The sequence below is a fragment of the Microtus oregoni genome, unplaced genomic scaffold (assembly GCF_018167655.1).
Source record: "Microtus oregoni isolate MIOR12 unplaced genomic scaffold, Mior012 000010F_ref0000083, whole genome shotgun sequence".
NCBI lineage: Eukaryota > Metazoa > Chordata > Mammalia > Rodentia > Cricetidae > Microtus > Microtus oregoni.
In genome coordinates this window covers 22,458,344-22,479,726 of record NW_024543069.1, presented here as the reverse complement: position 1 = coordinate 22,479,726, position 21,383 = coordinate 22,458,344, and the positions used below count along the sequence as shown (strand labels likewise).

At 45.1% G+C, this 21,383-nt stretch overlaps 1 protein-coding gene across 1 annotated transcript in view; it reads left to right on the top strand.

Moving 5' to 3' along the window:
• The first annotated feature begins 1,670 nt into the window (after positions 1-1,670).
• LOC121453038 (spermatogenesis- and oogenesis-specific basic helix-loop-helix-containing protein 2-like) overlaps positions 1,671-21,383 on the top strand; it is a 50,931-nt gene continuing 31,218 nt past the window's right edge. The window contains exons 1-5 of the mRNA XM_041659549.1: positions 1,671-1,679; positions 8,003-8,101; positions 8,306-8,359; positions 12,314-12,390; positions 14,280-14,290. Of these exons, the coding sequence (XP_041515483.1) occupies positions 1,671-1,679; positions 8,003-8,101; positions 8,306-8,359; positions 12,314-12,390; positions 14,280-14,290 (250 nt within the window). The remainder of the gene's footprint in view (positions 1,680-8,002; positions 8,102-8,305; positions 8,360-12,313; positions 12,391-14,279; positions 14,291-21,383) is intronic.

Here is a 21,383-nt window from a genome sequence, read left to right as displayed (position 1 = left end):
CTACTCTCCATTCTCCAGTACTGGGTGTTTTAGCCTTAGTAGCTAAAGGGTTTTAGTGAAAAAACAAAAAACTTCTTGAAGGATAAAAGAAAATGCCTAAATACTGCAGGTGAGTAGCTAAAAGGAGACACTTTGAGTCCTATGAAACTGTGTCTAACTGCAGTTACATCATCTCTTAGCTTGACTTTCACCTTTTTTGCTTTGTTTGTTTGTTTTTGACACAAAGTATGTTATGTAGCCCTGTCTGGGCTGGTACTCCCAGTGTATCAAGCCCAGCCTCCCGAGAGCAGGACTTAAAAATGTGTGCCATGACCAGCATTCATCCTAATGTTTTGAGAATGTCACAGCCAGGCGGTGGTGGCGCACAGCCGGGTGGTATGGCACACGCCTTTAATCCCAGCACTCGGAAGGCAGAGGCAGGTGAATCTCTGTGAGTTCGAGACCAGCCTGGTCTACAAGAGCTAGTTCCAGGATAGGCTCCAAAACCACAGAGAAACCCTGTCTCGAAAAACCAAAAAAAAAAAAAAAAAAAAAAAAAAAAGAGAGAGAGAGAGAGAGAGAGAGAGAGAGAATGTCACGCAACCTCTCTGAGCCTTGATTTCCTCATCTGAAGAATGACTGACCTTTAAAATATGAGGGCTACAGTTTTCAGTGCCGAAAGCACATACGTGGTTAAGACTTACTTTAGACACTGGATAGTTACTGGTGCTGGGGGTTATGCAGAGATCTCAAGGGAAAAGACAGGTTCCTGATACTCACCATAGTAGAATACACTATAAGAAAACAGGAAGTGAAGGATAAAGGGGGGGGGGGCACAGAGAACAAGGAAAAGCAAGAGGTGCAGGAGGCACCAAAGCTGTGCTGAGTTCTGGCTGTGTGGTAGCCCGAGGGTGGGTCTAATCCCAGCAGTCCAGGAAATCCTATCTTAGAGAGAAATAGCTCACTTGTCTTACTACTGAAGTCAGGTAAATTTGAATTGGTCCATAATTTACTGTGTTTGTATGTGTGTGTACATGTCGGCGCAGGAGTGCGTCTAGCTGCACATGTGTTGTGTGTGCATGCAGGAGAGAGGCCAATATCCTCATTTTCTTTGATCACAAGCATCTTCTTTACCTATTGGCTAATTATTTAAGACAGGGTCTCTTAACTGAACCCAGAGGTCATTCATTTAGTGAAAACAAAACAAAACAAAACAAAAAACCTGCTTGAAGGAGAAAATACCTAAATATATCGCTACAGTAGCTGACAGGGTCTACCTGTCTTTGCCCCTCCCCCACCTCTGTCCTCATCTTTCTTCTGTGTGCGCCGAGATCTGAACTAGGTCCCCATGTTGTGTGTCAGGCACGTTATGGCCTGAACCATGTCCCAGCCCTGATTCGTTTTATTTTAATGAACAAGTAAGTGGCATTGGGGTGATCTTGTCGTCCCCACCCCATTTTCGTTCAGTCAGTGAATGGAAAGCCCGGTATGAGACCCAGCTGGAGCTGAATGACCAACTGGAAAAGCAAATCGTGTCTCTGAAAGAGAAAATGGAAAAGGTCCGTGGAAATCCTTCAGGTACAGGAGCTGCGATCCCCGCGTGGAGGAGTGGAGGAGGAAGTACGAATATAGCAATTGTTCGTTTTGTATTTTTTGCAGATAGACTGTCTTCCATTCGTGCCTATGAAAAAATGCCGGTGGTAAGTAGAGGGAGGCTAATTGCAAAGAACCAAGGGAATGGCACGCAGACATGTAAAGACTAATGCTTTAAAAGACAAAGTTCAGCGGAGCTGCACAAGAACCGCGAGCCCTTCAGGCTAGCCTGCCCTTTATAACCTGGGCTAGGGATTAATGCAGGGAAGAACTGCCGAGCTGGCTGGGAACTTCCTGCCTCTCACCCTCTAAGAAGACCGCTGAACACCAAGTACCGTCTTCTACATATCTAAAATGTGTTCATTCTGTTTCCACATTAACCCAAAACATGTAGACGGAGCTGTGTGCGCAGGAACATACATACCCAGATACAGAAGGACACACAATAGCAGCAGAGCGACCAAGGTTGCCCCGTGAGGACACAAATCTTCTCATCCCTTCTTCTCAATGTTGCCCTCACATTCTTCCCCTTTTTAATGTTCCTGTCATCCTGGATGAATTCTTTTCTACTAATTTTTTTCTACTCATTTGAATTTATCCTTGAAAAAGTAGAAAAGCTACAGGTAAAAGCTGGAAGAGAGAGAGAGGGGGGGGAGGGAGGGGGGGGAGAGAGAGAGAGAGAGAGAGAGAGAGAGGAGAGAGAGAGAAGGCGGAGCTTCTCTTAAAGGGGTCTTTGCATCTAGGACCCTGGGCTGGCCAGGGCACCGCCTGGGCACATCCTGCCAGATGACAGGGCAGGCCAGCACAATGCCTGACTCCTAACACCAAGTCATGACTCTCGCTGAGCCCTTGCTGCTGAGAGACAGACTTGCCTCAGAGCCCATGCTTAATTTTCACTTGAAAAATAACTCAGACAAAAGCATAGAGATATGCTAAAAGAAAAAAAGATACTCTGGAGAGGGGAAGAGTGTTACTGTAATACTCCGCTGAATTTTCAGGATTCGATAATTGTGATTGTAGTTTGTCTTTAATTAAATATGCAAGGTACACAGATGAATGCTGTTTACCTCGCTCTCAAGATACCAAGTGAGATAAAGCCGAATGTCCTTTATAGCAGCAACAGGTGACACTGAGTGCAGAGAGGCTGTCCACCCTGCCTAAGGTGGAGATAGTCTTGCCTTACCCTCTCCCATCCGCTATGCAGTTAGTGCTAACTGCGCCTCAGAACCAACAAGCGTGTTTTGAGCAGGTACGGGCAGAACACTATGTGCTTACACAGATTTCTGGGGACCCGCAAACAGATGGATGTTTCCCTTGGAATAACTGTCATCCCTTAGTGACCAACACAGAGAAACCTCACATTTTTGTTAATGAAAAATGGAGGAGAAATTAGTCCGCTTGCCTCCACTTCTGTCATCTCTGACCTCTCAAGACTCAAGCCTTGGAAGGTCACGAAAATCTCTCTCCCTCCTCTGCCTGAAACAGGAAAACCCAGGTTTTCTCCTCTGTGGTGGCTCACACTGCCCTCTTGTGGCTCTTTTAGGCATGGCCGCTATAGCTAGTGTAAGTGCCCTTCCTTGGTAGCCTTTTAATAGGACCCGTGGTGAAGTATGACGGGCAAAATACTCCCTGCAGAAACAAAATCTCTGGTTCCCTGCTTCTTTATGCCTGGAACCTGCCCTCAGAAAGATTCTGTAGCTCACATCGGAAACATTTAATGTTGAAGTCTTTCTTCTTAGTAGCATAGAGAAGTTTTCTGAGCCGGAGGGATTGGAAATCTAGCAACAAGGAGCAAGAGATGGGGCCTTGTTCGTGGAAGTATCTCACCCAGGACCGAGGAGCAAGCACAGAGATGAGTGCTGTTGATCCAGTCCCAAGCTCACAAAGGGATGGGAGGCGCCGGATTCCCTGTGACTGGAGTTTGAGGCAGTCGTGGGCCTCCTGATGTGGCTTCTGGGAACCAAGAGTGGGTGGTCTACAAGAGCACAAAGCGCTTTTAACCGCCAAGCACCTCTGCAGCCCCAGGTTCAGACTCCGTCTTTGTTGCGGATCATCAGGTTGTAGGAGCTTCCCCCACAGCCATACTCACAGTTGATGGCGGTTGGTTTCAATGCTACCATCGTTTCTTCAGCCTTATTGATGCCCACATTTATACTTTGTATAAAGTGCATTGAGTTGATGTAAGAATTGTATCATGAAAAGATTATTGAAGGGATCTTGGATTCTGAGAGACAGGATATGGAACTCCCATTGTCTGTCTGACTGTGGTGGGCCTGTGATCAACCCATGTACCCCCCCCCAATTTGCATTCTCCCCAACGAACAAAACAGTTTGCTTGTAGGCAGGTGCATAGCTTCAAACCAGAGAGAAAAGATGGCCATGTGATACCTATATGTAATAAGCAGGCTTTCTCACAAGGGGGCGCCTGTAGGCTCAGTGTGAAGAATCTTTATTTTTCTATTGGAGCTAGTGTTGTCTGGGGGCTGCCATGAACTAAGTCAGTTAACTAAGTCCTGTTGCCATTTCTCTTTCTTAAAAGCCCCTGTGGGATGTTTTAGCTTGCAGCTCCCCGCCCCTGCCTATTATTGCTGTTGCTGAATTAACATTAGTTTTGAGAAAGACAAGAGGTGACTGGTAAGGGCTTCCTTTCTGTGTGTTATGGTGGAGCAGGCCTTTCCCCTCTTATTTAAATCTGAAGTCTGTCTTACTGCATGTATGTTAACATGGCCTGGAAGCGTCTTTTCCTCACCTTGTGTTTCAACCTACTCTTAAGAAGCAACCTTTTGAAAACAAGAACGCAGGTGAAAACCCATTCAGTTAGAATGCGAAGAAGCAACTGTTGTCAAAAGCAGTTCTTTGATAGAAGCGTGAAATCTCTGTGTCTTTTCCGAGGATTTGGTTTCTAGAGCACCTCTAGCTACGGTTTGTCTTTACTGGATGGCTTTCTGGCTTGTGGCCATTGATTTATGCAGAGGATAACTGGCTGCTGGGGCCACCAGGAGCATTACAGTGTCTGCTGTGGCTTGGAAGTGGTGACAGGGTTTGCCCCTGATAAAAATTATCACTTTCCTAATACCCAGTTACTTTTTCGTCAGTAAAAAGAAAGAATAAAAACCCAGAATAGACCTTAAAGTTAATTAAGAATAATTTAGTACTTAAAAAATTTTTTTTTCCTGTATGCAGTCATTTTTCTGTACTGGTCTAGACTCTAGGATATTTGATGATGGTAGTGTTCTAGGGAAATCCAGATGAGTTCTTGTCTTCTCCAATATGTAGTTAATGTGACTGCTGGTCTAATTCCCGTGAGATTGCCAGAGCAAACCTTTCTGTCTGAGCCATACTATAAATTTAAAGCTTGCCGCGTGTGTGATACACAACTCAAAGCAGGTGACGGAAGGGAAGAAAGACGCAGCCCAGGAGTCGTGGCCCACACAGCTGCTGCCACTTGTGGGCGCAGTGCCGAGGTTGACCGGAGAACGTGGCTGTCTTGTTCCGTGTGGCCCTGCCATGGAGCGGACAGGAGATGGTAGTGCAGAAAGTCAGGATGATACCGCCATCCTCCCACTGGTCTGTAGCTGCTGTTTAGTACATGAGATGAGTGCCCAGCCAACCAACGAAAAGCAATACAATTCAAGCATGATTTATGTAAGAGTCCTAGTTTAGGGGTAAATTGTCCACTGGTCCCAAAATGGCCACACTGCTGTGTTTCTCAGCTGTGCCGGAGTAGAATGTTCCATTCTACCCAAGACACTGCTGTGGAGAAAGTGAGGGAAGTGAAGGCAGAGTTGTCGGCACCCTGGGCTCTGCCAGCACTTTTTTTTTTTTTTTGTAAGACTTTATCATTTATTTTAAAATTCACTTTTATATGCACCCCCCCTTTCCCAACGCACATTCTATTTCCTGGTCTTAAAAATTCATAAACTGGGGCTGGAGAGATGGCTCAGAGGTTAAGAGCATTGCCTGCTCTTCCAGAGGTCCTGAGTTCAATTCCCAGTGACCACATGGTAGCTCACAACCATCTGTAATGAGATCTGGTGCCCTCATCTGGACAGCAAGCATACAGACAGACAGAACACTGTATACATAATAAATAAATCTTTAAAAAAAAAAGATAAACTGCTCTCATCTAGTCAAAACCATTAGCCAATGCAAAATTGAAAATCATGCTTAGTGCCAGTTGAAAATGAATTTATTAGGACACAAATTGTGTATGTAAAACCAAACGGCCGTTGGGCGAAGTTGAAGAGTCCAGTAAGGACTCTGAACCCCTAGGGCTCTGCTTTTACAGTTCAGTGTCACATCTGGAAGCAGAGAAATGGTAGCTGATACTTGTTGCCTGGAGGACAAAAGTTCATCGGCAAGAGACTGAGGACATTTGGAAGACATAGCTGAAGGACCCGTCTTCATATGAGACAGTTGAAGAAGAGACCACAGAATGTAGAGAGGGACCCAAGTGACAAGGAAGCCAGGTTCCAGACTTGTCCCTGGGGACTTAGAAGCAGCAGGTATGGGAGGGGTAGGACAAGACAGTGAGCAGTCACCACACAGGACTTGGTGCCACCTCACGGGGCTGGCACACTTTCCCTCAGCTAGGAGACTATTTTCTGCATAAAAGTGCCATAGCTCTGGACCTCGGAGCTTCAAAAATAGAAGGTGTGAGTGAGACACGGCGTTGAGAAAGGAACGGTGTGCATTTTAGGAAGCAGAGATCCGCTCGCTCTCATCTCCGGCCCTGTACCTGGGAAATTCCAGCCGGGTCCACATCACAAGGCCATGGGGCCTGTGACTCCCCGGGGCAGGAAGATCTTTGATAGAAGACTTTGAGCTCTGTTAAAGCCGCACTTGCAAAGGTCTGTTCTCTGCCTGTGAACTATGGCGGCAGCAGAGAAACAAAGGCAGAGCTATTCCTGGAGTTGTGTGTGGGATTCCGTTGTTGACTGATTGGGCTTAAGGTTTCCTTAGTTTTGCTAAGCTTTTGTAGGCTGCGTGACAGACTAGGATGAGTTTGCTTCCTGCCAGCCTGCTTTGCCTGCCCTGTGGGGAGACCTTGAGACTGCTCTCCCAGCCTCCCGCTTCCCCTCCCCCCACCTTCACAGGGGTATTCCTGATCTTTGCTCTTCTAATCCCATCTTGGCAGCTGCTTAACAAAAAGGCTAGGTATAAAACCAGTGGTACCGAAAGTGACATAAGAAAGCAGAAAGGTGAGCCATGCCTGTCTGGGACACTGTATAGCAGGCCGATCTGCCCGGATTGGTACATATGACACCAAATGATCAGCCCCCAGGGTGACAGTTAGGTTTCTAAGGCCTGATCATGACCCTAAGATGTGCCCTAAGAGTCAGGATACTGTGGAAAGAAGCCATGAGACAGGAGTTTGGAAATAGGGGGTTCCCAGCAAGTTGCAATGTAGCCTGCTTTGGGATGATTAGAGACAGGGAGACAGGGAACTGTTAATGAGCAAGTAGAACATGCCTGAAGTCCACTCTGTGGGAGACAGGTGAGGCCCAGGCCAGGTGGGTCTGTTATATGAAAGACAGTGTTCTGACGGGGATGACAGGAACCCCAGAAGTGCGATAGTGCCTCTGGGGAAAACCCGCTGAGGACTGGATTGCAGCTTCTCTTGGATGTCATAGGCATGAGAGTGACCTCATCATCACTAGTGTTTTGGGCAGATCTAAATGCTACATTTTAGCCATGCATTTCTCTAACTCTTCAATGTGTATGGTGTTACTGGATCTTAGTCACCATCATCTGCTTCATCCCCTCTTTCGGGGGAGAGGAGCCTTCAGTTTTTCTCTCTGTGGATGCCTGGTGTCTGGTCGTTTACATTGGTGTATCAAATAGACAGGAAGCATACAGCTGGCAGAGGAGATGCAGTCTTTGCCTGTACCCCATCATTAGAGCGGCAGCAGTTGTGTGATTGACAGCTTCCGAGTGTGTGATCCCAGGAACCGTCTCATCTGGGTTCTGCTTCCTCCTCAGCCACACATCTCTGGTCTAATTATGTAAACCCCAGGGCTGCAATTTTCCCTACAATAAACAGAAGGACAGGCTATCTCATGATTCAAACCAAATGAAAGTCACCTGTGGGAAATACATATATTCTGATTTCTCTTCTGATCTTATAAGCCTTTACCCTTCACTAGAAACTTCCATGCAGAGGCGCAGTTCTGAGTCTTAATCCAATTTGGGGGCCTGGGGACAACAGGTTAATTTGAAATAAACCAAGAAGGTATTTAATTCACAGAACAGAGTTCAGTAAAGATGATAACTATGTATTATTGCTGATACTTTAACTCTGCCTAGCGCAGCGCATGGAATCAGAGTCTCGCTTGGCTATGGCAGTCGTTCACTGGCGAACATTTTCATGAGTTTTTTTTATTGTTGCTTGGAGCTACGTGTGCATAAAATTCACTGTTCATATTTTCAGGAATCTTTAAACACGCTACTCAAACAACTCGAGAAAGAAAAACGGAGTCTCGAAAACCAAGTGAAGGACTACGCGCTTAAACTTGAGCAGGAATCCAAGGTTGGTTAACTCCTTATGACGCAACGCTCTTGAAGCCGCCATTCGTTTCTGGTATTTCCTACAAATGCCTTCACAATCAGGAAGACTTTACAAACCCATTTCATTTGGTATAAAAAGCAGGAGACATAAAGCCAGACGTGGTAATGGCCCCATTAGTGTGGCTACCCCTCTCTCACACAGGATTCACCCATTGTCTTTTAATAGGCGTACCACAGGGCCAACAATGAGCGCCGCACGTACATCGCGGAAATGTCGCAGGTAAACTCCTCTGACTGCAAATTCTAGACACTTCCTCTGGCCAGCGATCATTTTGTTTTCCCATTCTTGTCTGTTTGGGGGAGAAACAAATGTTGAAATTAAGGAAGGAAACAGACTGGGTTTTTTTTTTTTTAATATGGAAAGTGGAAAGGAAAAGACATATCTTTTATACAGAGATGAAATGGTCTCCCCAGTTAAAAGATAACTGTGTGCAGTTTGCTCGTAATCACTGTGATGCAGACAAACTGGTCATCTTCAGGTGTCGCTTCCTGTCAGTGGTGGGTCTGAGCTTCCCAGCCACGCACACCCGTCAGTGGAAAGCGATCAATACATTGTGTGTGCCTGACACTTGAAGGCTTCCATTGGATTTTCAGTGTCATCTGTGACATTGGTGGTATTACCGAGGTCATGCTTTACATCACCATGGCAACTTAGGTTGCCTCATGGTTTTTAGGATTACCTTCATCTTAGTGGCTTGTTACACCCACCACATCATTCAGCATGTATATTCACCTTGATAGTTGATGCTTACTTACATATTTAAATTATATTAACTTTAATTTGCTATGCATTTACGATTAGGACGTGGATTCAGTTTTCAGTAAATATTATCCAAACAGGAGTTTCCAGCCATCAGATGGATGTATGAATCTCAGGAAAATATTCTAGATTGCCAAGAGAAATTTAGAAATTATTGGCCCACAGATAGTGACTGCAGACGTATGAAAGAATGAGGTACAGTAGGGACTACGAGTAAAGTAAAAAGAAAAGATGGTTCAGGACATAGTTCTGAAGCCAGAAGGAGACTGCAGCTAGGCCGACAGGGAGGTCGGGGACCTAGGGACATGGAGATCAAAGTTAGTGGTACAAAACTTCGAGAATGATAAATAATTCAGAGGAGGAGCTAGGCATGGGGATTGAAGCCCCAAAAGCCAAGTGTGGGAGGGAGTTGAGAATGACAATCGGAATTACAGCAGCAAAGGGATGCTTGGGGCTTCGGGCCAACAAGGTAAGTCCCTGTCATCTCTCAGCCTAGGAAAACAATCAAGGCCAGCTTCCTGGTCCTCAGCCTTGTCTGGGAAGCAAGGCTTGTACCTGCAGCACATGCTCCCTCCCGTCCATGTCCATTCTCTAACTCCACACTCCGCCTGGGACACACTCTTCCTCATCCAGCCTGTTCCACTCCATCTCAAGGCCTCTTGTGAACACTAACTTCTCTGTGAGGCCTTGACTTGATGGAAAGACCACAGACCATGAAGCCAGACAGACTGGGGTTGACTCCAGCTCTTCTTTTACTTGCTGTGTTACCCTTTAAAATTGTGAGTAGGTGAATGTGTGTGTGTGCGCGCGCGCATGCGTACTCCTACACACGTGGGACAGAGCAGGCCACTTGCTGTCTTCCTTGCTCTCTGTCTCATCGCCCTGAGGCAGTCTGGAAACTCTCACCCTTTCAGTTAGGTTGACTGTGTAAAAAGCTCCTGGGATCTGTCTGTCTCCTCTTTCCAGCTATAACTTTGATGGGGACAGAGCCATGCCTGGCTTTTTCCTTGGAGGCTGGGGTTTTGAACCGAAGTCCTCTTGCTTCCAATCTCTGAGCCCTTAGCTCCTGAGACATCTCCCCAGCCCGACTTGCTGTATGACCTTTCTGGGCCCTAACGTCTTTCCTTCCCTTGAGGAAGGATCTGATACTGTCGTCGGTCTCCCAGTCTGATGGAGCATTTAGAGAGCCCTGCGTGTGAAGAGCATATACCGTGAAATGTCTGAGACATCAGGGCTCTAAACTCCAGCAACTGGAGGATGCTACCTCCCCGTTCCTTTCTGATCTTTTGAGGCTCTTGCTCTGTGATGGGGTTTGTACTTGCCTTCTGGTCTCTTATAGCAAACACATGCGCCTGACTCTTCCTCTTGCCTTATTGTTTACTACGAAGACCATCAGATAGCCAGTGCTCAAAAGCATTTACACAACTGATCATAAAAGCCTATTACTGGGGGGAAAAAATCCATTCATGTAAAACACCCTTGAAGATTTTGTTGAAGGTGAAAAGTGAAAGTCGTTTGCCCCGGAAACGCCCATTTCCCTTTATTTATCTTAAAAAAAAAAAGTCACTTAGGCTGGTCTATCCTCCTCACTGTGCAGACTCATTGAACGTACAATCAAAGCCAACAGCTTTCCAGGAAGGCGTTAATCCTGCCCCCAGTATAAATGTTAATGAGGATTTCACTCTAGAGTGAATTGCTAATCTCCGTCTTCAAAGGTGGTTCTGGCCCTGCGCAGGCGGCAGTGCCTGGGAAGGTTAATGGGTGAGTTTTGTCCTTCCCACACTGAATGCATACATAATTGATCCCGTGGGAGCTGTGTTTGCTCAGGCGGCTGAGGCTGCGTCTCTAGTGCTCGGTCTGCCTGTCTCCTCCTCCAGCCCCCCGGCTTTGTCACCTGGTTCAGTCCCTGCTTTTCTTCGTGACCTCTATGGGAAGAATTTAGACAGAGAAAGAGAGCAGTGTGGAGGACAGGCCTGGTTTATTGCAGAGTAAACACACCGTCAAGCGGTGAGAGAAGCCAATGACCAAAGAGACCCAAGGCCTGACCCTACACGCTTGGCAGCTATTATACTATTTTCTAAGGTCTCCAGAACAAGCAGCTTTTCCTGAGAGGCTTTGTCCTGTCCAGATGACTGACAGGCCTGTTTGGAGCCATTCTTATAGAAGGAAGCAATGGTGTGTCTCTGTTCTTTATCAGAAAGCCTCCTGCAATAGAGTGACCCTGTAAAGGGTTAGACTCCTGCAGCCAGATTTATGTCTCCACTCAGGGCCCTCCAGACAGCTCAGGTGTCAGGCTCCTTCCAAGCTCAAAGATGTGCCTTGGGTTCCTGTTCTCGTCAGTAACTAAAGTCAGCTTTAATTCTTGCTTTAAAGATGCTGACTGTGAGGCAGGCTCCAGGTCTTGGGTCTTCCCAGCCTGCTAATATCTGACATGTAGCTAACAAGCAGGATGGGCGTGCTTTGGTGGCAACCGACTCCCCCACCAGAGGTCTTCTCCTTCACACACCCTGTGTAGAGATCCTGCCTCACACGGACTCAGAGGTACAAGGAATTATCAGAGTGCCGCAGGACTAGCTTCTCAAGAGTGTTATGAGAGCTGATAAATTCAAGTTCTGGTGTTTGTTCTGAACAACATAGGATTTTAGCGAAGGACGTGAGAGCTTTAAATAGAAATGCTTTGGGCTTGCAGATGTGGTGTCTGTCTGCCTACAAAAGAACATGTGAGCATGCGTGGAAGCCAGAGGAGGACAGCAGGTGTCTTACTCTCTGCCTTATCATGACCGGGCCTCTCACTGAACCTGTTAGGCTGGTGGCCATGACACACAGATCTTCACTGACTGCCTTGGGTGGTCTCCCTACTGTCGCCATATGTCCTGTGTGCCTCTCCTGGTCCCTCAGATGCTGTCGTCTTTGGTTTATACCACTCAGTTTCTTCTCTCCAGTTTTGCCCCTGATGGATGCAAGGCTTCAGTGGCCATCTGGAAGCTGATTGGCCTCCAGTGTTCTTGAATCGCCTGAGCATCCTTTTGCCTCTCCTGGAAGAACTACAACAGAGATGTAATATTTAACAGGATCTTACCTTTCTGCTTTAGCACTGTATGTAGTGTTCCTTGTGTTTTCTGACTTGCTGGTGAGCTATGTGCTTTATGTATGTTTAATGTCTACTACAGGAACTCTTAGAGACCCACACACATGAGTCTTCAAAGCTTTCTCTGTAAATTAAAAGTCACGTGGACCACAGGGTCCAGAGGGGGTTTGTACAGAAACTTAAAAGGTTGATCCTAGCAGAAAATGGCTGAACTTCCTGTCACTTAGCCGCCTCTACACATGCTAAGAGACATGTTCGTGAAGGAAATGGGCTGAAAATGGATCAGTTGGGAAGGAGGAAAATAACATGCTGTTTTTCCATTTCAGGTTTCTGGCTTAAATCAGTTTTCTAAAAGGCAACAGATGGATCCGCTGCCTAGAATGAAAGAGAGTCTGGTGAAAACGTACGTCTAGGTAGATCTCCCCTCGTTAGCTAATTATACTCGCCCGCGAACGGCGCTCACCCGACAGGTGTCCTTTATACTTTGGAAGCTGAGATTCTAGATTTTGGAGTGGTGTATAAAAACGTACACTGGAAGAGACCTCGCACTCCATAAGCACAAGATTCGGGGTCCCAGAAGCACTGTTAGTCTCCACACCTGGTGGCGGGTTCAATAAAAGCAGCATAGCATCCGGGGGAGAGTGAAAACCACACCACTAACAACACCACAGACGCTGTTCGGGTCTGCCTTGACCTTCTCAGAGGGGAAACGTGTTTGTTGCTATGGACACAGTACGGTTTAGACTACCCATCCCATGTAAATGCAGCCACTTTGTGATGAAGAACAAAGGAACTCTGAGGTATTTCTGAGGCTTTATAGACTTTCCAGGTCCTGTAGGAAATATGATATCACCAGATCCTTCTCTATATAACCTTGTTGCCATGTGCAGGAGCATATTCATATATAACACTGAAAAAAATGAAACCAAGAGAGAAGTGAGTTCCAAATCAACCCTGCCCGAACACAGTCGAGACAAGAGGTACCCGAGGGATGAGTACTATGACAGGTTTCTTTGGGAAAGACTAATGATGTAGCTCAATTTTGCCCAGTTCTCATCTAGATGGATTGAAGTATAGTTTTCAATTCATAATTATTACTTTTTGAAATTGAAATTAATTATCTTGACACATGTTCATTGTGGAATTATAATGTACTTTAAATCTTAAAAATTGACAACAAACCTCCATGGAAAAGGAATCAAATCATTGTATCTGAGATTCCCAGGCCCATCTTGGTGGTAAAAGACTTGATGGTAGGTTCTAGAACTCAGGGCATACTTGTATTTGAGCTAGGATGTGCCCCAGAGAAAAGATACAATTGAAGTCTGCAAGGGGAAAGGCTCCTGGCATTAAGACTGGGAGACCTAGGTGCCACCTTGTGAAATTCCGTCTAAGCAGACCCCACTGACACTCTTGGTCCCTCCGAGAATGAGTTCCAATGGCATGTTGACGGCACACAAGGCTTTTTATCTCCTAGGGAGGCTCACTGGCTGTGTAGCACCCAACGTTTCTGTTGGCCAGGGTCACTCCTCTGCCTAACTCCCACGACCGTTCCAGACTCCACGAAGATAATCAGGTGTGATCAGCAGTGTAGGCACAGGGGGACATTATGACACCGAGGGCAAGGCTTTACCAGGACAGGGAACTGTGACCACCTGGGCGCTCTTTTCTGAGGACAGTAACTCCTGTCTCAGCTGTTCTCTGCACAGCCATCTTACATAGCAACCTTTTGGTTTTACCTTTAAGATAATCCAAATCTCTTTTTTAAAATATCCTGCTACTTCTTTGAAATTTTCTTTGAAACCAAAGAGTTACTTGGAAAGTTAAGCCTTATTTGCACTACATTAATGCATGTATTCATAAACATTAATGCATGTACCATAAACATGCCCAGAAGATGACTCTGAGGAGAGTTTGGATTTTCACTGAATGCTCTTGAGGTTGGTTGTGTCAGAGCGTGAACTCCGAAGTCATGTCATCCTGAGTCTGATATCATCATCCTGAGGGGCCTGCTACCTGGCAGATCTCATCAGGCTTGACTGAAGGATGCTCAAGGAGATCATCAAGGTGCCCACCCCTTCCTGCCCCCTTATGGAGCAGTGGCCATCCACCATGCCTCCATCTGCTTGTTTGGGGCCACTGAGCCATCGGTCCGCGCTGAGCCTGAGGTGCTGATGTAGGAGGTAGATGCCGTGGGCTGGGAACTCTCACTCATTCAGCTGCCTCACAGGCTTCAGAGCTGCTCATTCCCACCCAGATCCCTTCTGTCTCTGATGAATACAAATACTGTAGATTGCTGCTTAGTCATCTTTGAACGGATTGCTAAAATGACGAGTGGTCAAGCCGCTGGACCGATAAGATCTTCGCTGTCTGAAATTATCAGCAACCCTTGAACCTCCCCCAATAGGAATATCTTCCTGAGGAGATATTGAATATATGCATGTAGTCAGGACCGCCTTAAAATACTGTCTCTGAGTTACTGACCTGACCACGGAATGGAATAGCCTGCTTTTGTGGATCATTCAAATATGAGTCATACAACCAATGTTGGGGCTAAGCACCTTACAACGGAGTTGACCCCAGGTGACCGATGGACACAGGAGGAGGTGTCAGCACCATCTCTTAGCTGCTGAGGAGAGTGGCGACTGTGAGGTGCTGTCAGAACACGAGCGGGAGCTGGGGGAGTGCAGAGTTAGATGGCTGCTCGGGAATGTTTTCTTCTCTAGCTGTTCATACACTCATTCTGTCTGTCACCAATGCTACTTCTGAAAACAATGGTGCATTCGCACCATAAGACCTGCACACGGAGGTCATAGCAGCTTTACCCATGATAGTCAAAGGTGGAAAAATCCTAAAATGTTCATCAGTGGGGAATGGATATTTGTTATGTCTATGCATTTTACTATACATAAGCCATAGCAATAAAATGCCATTTATACAACATTTGGATAATTCTCATAGTGTTCTGTAAAGAAATATGTAAATGTGCTTCCATTCACACAAAGTTCAAAGAGGGAGCTGCTATGTGGTCAGCTGGTGTCATAGCCTTAATGTTTGCTCTGGTTCACATTCTCATATGTACTTCAACTGGCGTTTGTAACACAGAGGCTGAGGTAGGTCACTTATTTTTAAAAAGGGTTAATTTAGCCTTAGTTTGAAAGATTCTGGTCCAGGATTGGTTGCCCTCACTGTGCTGTGCCTGCGTCAAGCAGTTCACTAACACTTGGTAGTGCAAGGTAGGCAAAACCGCCACACACAAAGTAGGGAGAAAAGGAAAAGAGAGAGGGACTGGGTCCCACTGCTGGCTTCAAAGTTATGTTTCCTGTGACCCCAAGACTTCCCACCAGACCCAGCCTCCTGCAGACCCCACAGCCTCCCTCCTTTCACCAGTACTACCTGGGATCATGTTTAACACAGAGACCTTTGGGTCATGGGCAACATCCGTTTGCAGTACCAATGTTTGAGCACTGGCGTATGACATTGTTTTACGCTCAGAAGAAATCAGAGTACCAGGAGAGACCCAGTTAAGAGAAATTCTATTTACAATGTCAAGCAAAAAGTGATTCTGCCCAGTTGAATATCACCAATTATGTTCTGGCTTCGTGAAATTGTATCTGTAAATGAACAGGATCATCTCCAGCTCACTGAAAGGTCTGTCCTAAAGACCCCTGCACATGCTGCTTATAAAGAATTGCTAAGTTAGTGAAGGGAAACACTATTTAGAAATAGGTTAGGAAGTTACGAAGCTCATAGGTAGCTTTGGGCTATGGTCCATGGAATACATTAACAGAAGACAGGACTTTACAAATAAGGAACTCAAACGGTGACGGAAACCACAGCAACAACTCGGCCGAGAGCCAACTGTAACGTTTCTTTTCCTTTGCGATGCAGCACCTCTTTCTTGACAAAAGTTTTATATCGAAGGCCCTCAAGGAAGACAGAGCTTTCCTTCATGCTCCTGAATAAAAGCATCTATGGGACATTAATTGTGTCTTGTTGAGGGAGAGATTATCTGGAAAATTTATTTTTGAGACAAGAAGTAGATATAGGAAATACAGCTAACATGTGCAGCCTTAAGACAATAAGTCAATAAACTTTGCCAGCATTAAGAAGCTCTACTAGATTCTAGATGATTCTAGAATGAAGATTTTAGAGTACATAACTTATGTAGAAATATTTATAACAGTAAATAAAAGCATAATGTAAAACAACTTGGTAGGGTTATGGATGATTTGTGCTTATCCATTTTTAGTATTTTCTATGAATTGTGCAGTTTTATTTCATTTTAATGGGAATAAAAAATAAAGAAAAAATTTATGATAAGCTAGCTTGCAGAAGTCTCTTAAGTAAAAATAACAGTATTCAGTATTATTCTTTTAATAAAGCAAGAAGCATGATGATTAATGAAATTTTGCACTGGCTTGCTTTGGAGCGGACAGAAAACCAGTTTTCCTCCACCACTTATCCAATGTGGCTCTACATGAATAGTCTCTCTTAGACTCAGTTTACCCCCTTGTAAAATGAGGGTGAAACCTGTACTGGATGGTGGCTAGGGGAATTGAGTTTTGAAAAACTCCTAACTTGATAAAGATTCTCAAATTTAATCCCGTTCCAGTGTGCAGCTCATTAGTACATACCAAAAGTAAGATGAGAAAGAATCCATTTGTGAAGAGAGAAAAATAAGTATGAGCGATAACTTGAGCATGCAACAACAATTCTGCCACACCGTTGTGCTGGAATCATTTATGCAATACCCGTTAAGTAGTTGCTAAACCTTACTGAACACACTTGGACAATGTGGCAGCCTGTTATTCCCACATATACATTGACACACAACTGAGGCAATCTGCAGGTACAGTAAAGCCGAGTGGCTTTTAGTGTATTCTCCAGGTTGAGGAACCGTCACCACTGATTCTAGAACATTCCACCCCCCACACAACTCACAAAGAAAGATCATACCTTTGAGTAGTTAGCTCTTACTCTCTAGCTCTTGGTAGTCACTAATCTTCCTATTTCTGTGGGTTTTCCCATTATTATGTTGTACGAGACTATGCAGGGTGTGGCTCGCCAGTTCAGCTTTTGTTCTCAAGAGAATCCACGTTAAGCACAGTCAGATTTATCGTGATGATTAGCTAGCATCCCAGATTTTTTTTTTAATAGAGCATTGGTTATCAAATTATCAGTTGATGGGGATTTGAATTATTTATACATTTCTGATAATGTGAATAATGTTGCTATGGATACTCCCGACAAAGTTCTATGTGTGTTCTGATTTAGTTGAAGACAAAGTAGCAGGCTTCCTGGTGGCATTTTCACATATCCCTTCCAGTCCTGTCTGTTCTTCTCTCCCATCTCTCTGCATCCCCTGTTGTCATCTTCTGTCCTCAGAAATGCCCTCTCCACTCTCATAGCCTCAAAACCACTTCTCCCTTAAAGGCCTCTGTCTGGTTTCTTGGCGTCCACACTATTTCCAGGTAAACACGCATAAAAATTGGAAGCTGAGATCCATGTCTGAGAAGGAGCATGTGCACTTGACTTCTAGTCCTGCGTCACCTTTTTTAATATAGTTCCATCTTCACCTATGCTTCATTTTCACGGATGACTAAGTTTTCATTGTGAATATGTGCCACATTCTCTCTGCTGACGGACATCTAGTCTGGTTCTGTTTCCCTGCCGCTGTGAACATGGGTGTGCATATATCTCTGTCACAGGGTTCGAGTCCTTTGGTTATGCATTAGAAGCAGCACAGCAAATTCGTGTGGGAATTCTAGTTTGGGTCTTTAGAGAAGCAGCCGCACCATCCTCCACAGTGGCTGGACCACTTGACCCCGCCTCCAACGACGACTAGGGTTCATCTTTCCCCACACCTCCATCGGTGTTCGCTGTCATTAGCTTTTCTGCTGAAAACCATTCTGACCTGGGTGAGATGGAATCTCAAAGTCGTTTTATTTGTATTTCTCTGACGGATAAAGATGTTGGGTACTTTCTCAAATTTCTACTCAACCATTTTTCTTCTTTTGAGAACCACCTGTTCAGTTCCCTGGCTCATTTATTAACTCACAGTCTTGGTGCTTCGGGGAGGGGGTTAATATTTGCCTCCCTTTGTCTATTCTAGATATTAATGTCCTGTCTGAAATATACCTGGTCAGGAGTTTCTCCCTTCCGCGGTTCTCTTTGTGCCTCTGGCTGTCTCCTTGCTATGCAGAAGCCGTTTAATTTCCTGTGATCCCTTTCGCTGCTGGGTTGCTTTGCCGAAAAATGAATGCCGCTTGCTGTATCTTGAGGTGCTGCCCGCCCCCCTTTGCTGCTGATTTTTAAGTATGACAGTTTCAGCCTTTCGTGTTGTAAACTGAGCATTTATTGACAGTGTTTTCCCTCTTTCATTCTTGCTTTATTGCGTCTGTATTTTTGGTTATCTTTCCTGTTTCATCAAAACTGGGCATTTTATATAATACCACATAGCTATTTTGAATCTCAGATGCTCTCTCTTCCCCGGGTCTGAAGGCTGCTGTTATGGGGTGACTTTTTAAACTTCACTCTATGAAGCTGGCGTTTTCCCTCATGAGCGGCCACTTTACATTCTGCTGGGTTCGCTAAGTGGTTACTTCGGAATTAGCAGAAAATTTTAAAGTGCTTGGAATCAATAACTCTCTTCCTTCCTGGGGGACTCTGCATATGTGTTTGGACGGGCTCTCCATACCCAGCCAGGAAAATCCCAACTCTGCCTTTGCCTTCCCTTCTGCTCCTTAGCACCTCAAATTTAGCCAGAGGTGAGCTTAGGTCCTTCCTAAGTCTTTCCCAAGAACACACATGGTCTAGGTCTTGAATATGGCGCTGCAGATACCAGGAAGTGTGCTGAAGATTCAGTGCCCCCCCGCCCCCTGCCTTTTAACTTTCCTGGTTAGTTTAGTTTTAAATAGTAGTAGCCATGGAATTAAATGATGGCTTCAATTTGTTCCAGCAAATTCTCCAGAGAAGGCCAAAGAAGAAGAGCTTTGCAGTCAGAGATTGGCGACTCCCATAGTATGTGTTTGGCTCCTGGTTTTACCATAGGCATGGGTTGTTGGTTTTCTCGGAGGTAAGGGGCAAGCGTAGGACTAGGGAAAATTAAATTCTGCATAACTCAGTGTTCTCACCAACACCCCAAGTTTTTTTTTTTTTGAAAATTTTGAGATTTGCTATGAATTTTTGATTTCTAGAGTTCTAAGGTACTTGGCTTACTTCTCTTTGCTTTTCCGGGGTGGGGGGGAGAGAAAAACATTTTCCTGCGTAGAAGGAAAATGGCAGGTCTTTACTGTGTCGTTGTTGCTGAGACAACTCTCTAAGATAGTTTTAAAAGCACTGGAGCTGGAGCAGCCTCTGCTGTCTCAAAGAAGAAAACAAGGAAGCAACCTGCACAAAGCTGCCTAGGTCAGAGAAGATTCCACCAGATCGAAGAACAGAAATCCGTGTGCTGATATTGGTCCCTGTTCTATTTCTTGGCCTCTCTCTGTTCTTGCCTTTAATTTGAATTAAAAGGTAAGTAGCAGATTGGTCCCCCTCACCTCTTTCTAGACAGGGCCTTCCACGGTGGGTACCTGATGAGTTACTACTGGAGCCTGGCCCTTTGTGTGTCCTTTGTGTGCCCACGTTTGCAATGGTTGACCCATAGCTGCAGCGAGATGATACCACGTGGTTGCCTAAGACGGGGCTGTAGGCAGAACGTGTCAATGAAGACTTCTTATTCCAGACCGGAGGAACAGGGTCAGCCGTATGTGGCAATACGGTTTTGTTGTTGTTGCAGACAGCGGTGACAGAAAAATTATGATCAATGCTTATTTTATTTCAGTGGAAGATACAATTCCGTTAATCAGAAGATAATGAACGCCAAGAAAGGACCAGTAAAAAAGGTGACAAGATCAAACCATCTTCCAAAGCTCAACCTGTGATTCCAGAGCTGGGCAGACTTCTATTTTTTTTCCATCTTTTCTTCATCCAGAATCTACAGTTTAGGAGACGGACGTTCAACACATTTCTCAGGAGAGGAAATAGATAAGGAAGAGCGGCTTTTCTTGCTCTTTCAAAAATCGATTCCTCTGACTGCATAAAAGTCATGTGTCTCCAGTGACTCCAAGTAACCAATTCCTGTACTTGTGGTTCTTACTGTGTCCCAGGAGGGGGCTTGAAGGCTGATGTCATTCTGGTAGTCTCAGCAGGGTCTTTCTGATCTGCTCTGACTATGCCGCCAACTGTGTGTTTGGCTTCTAAGTTGTCCATTAGCTAAAATTTTATACGTGTATGTATAAAACCTTTATGCAGCTTTAGGTTACATCCTGCTCACGCACCTCAGCTTTTTAAAAATCAAGCACAGATCACATGCATATGGGAGTGTGGCTGAGCCGTCCCCTGTGCACTGCGTGGGTCTCAGCGCCCTACTCTGCTGGTCACCTCCAGGGTTTGGGGCAAATCTTATCACCTCACGTTTATCACCCACATCTATAAAATGACTATGGTAAATTGTATAGTTTATAAGATTTCTTGCCGTTCTAGAAAAGCTTATTCAGTCCCAGGGGCTGGCTACTGAGTATGTGGCATTAAAGTCACATTGTGGTGTTTATTAGCTCACAACAGTGGTCTGATTCTTTGGGTCAGCTTTTCAAGAGTTTGGAATACTGCAGACTAGCAGTAAACAGAGCGTGAATAAGGGAAGAATTGTTTTAAAACCCATAACCTTTAATGAATCCTATTCATGTTTAGGGATGTTTGTGATTTAGATGGGTTTTGTAACTGTAATCTAGGCCAGGAAAACCCATATAATTTACCAGCCCATTTTAATAAGAGAAATGTTTGGAATTTAAATCTCCTGTGCATGTTTTAACGAGTGGAGCTTTGACCCCTATCTAATGAGAGGTGTCATTTGCTTCTTCCTATATGCAAGGGACTCACATCTGCGTGTATGTATGGATGTGTGTATGTGGAATATGCGCACACGTGTGCGGATGACATCTGTGGCTGCCCGCGTAAGACCTACACAAGGTCAAGCCAGTCATCATTCCAGCTGCAAGGGCCCCAGCCCTAGCTGAGGAGCTAGTGAAGGTGGGAGCTGCCAGGGAAGGGGGAGTCCATTTTCTTTTAAGGGTGTGGTCCCTGGTAGGTTCACAATTCTCCAGTAGATGGCTCTACATCCATGCATTTATGTGTAGCACTAACTAGCTTCTATGGAATATATATGTATATATATGTGAGATCAGGGAGGAAGTGGGGTATGGATGATATAAATACATTGTATGCAAAAAATAAACTGTATTAATAAAATGGAATGTAGGCATAATAGCGACTTTAATGTACTTATTTTCTTTTCCTTTATTCTCTTTTCTCTAAGTTTGTTTCTCGGGACCATTTTTTTTTCTCCAGGCT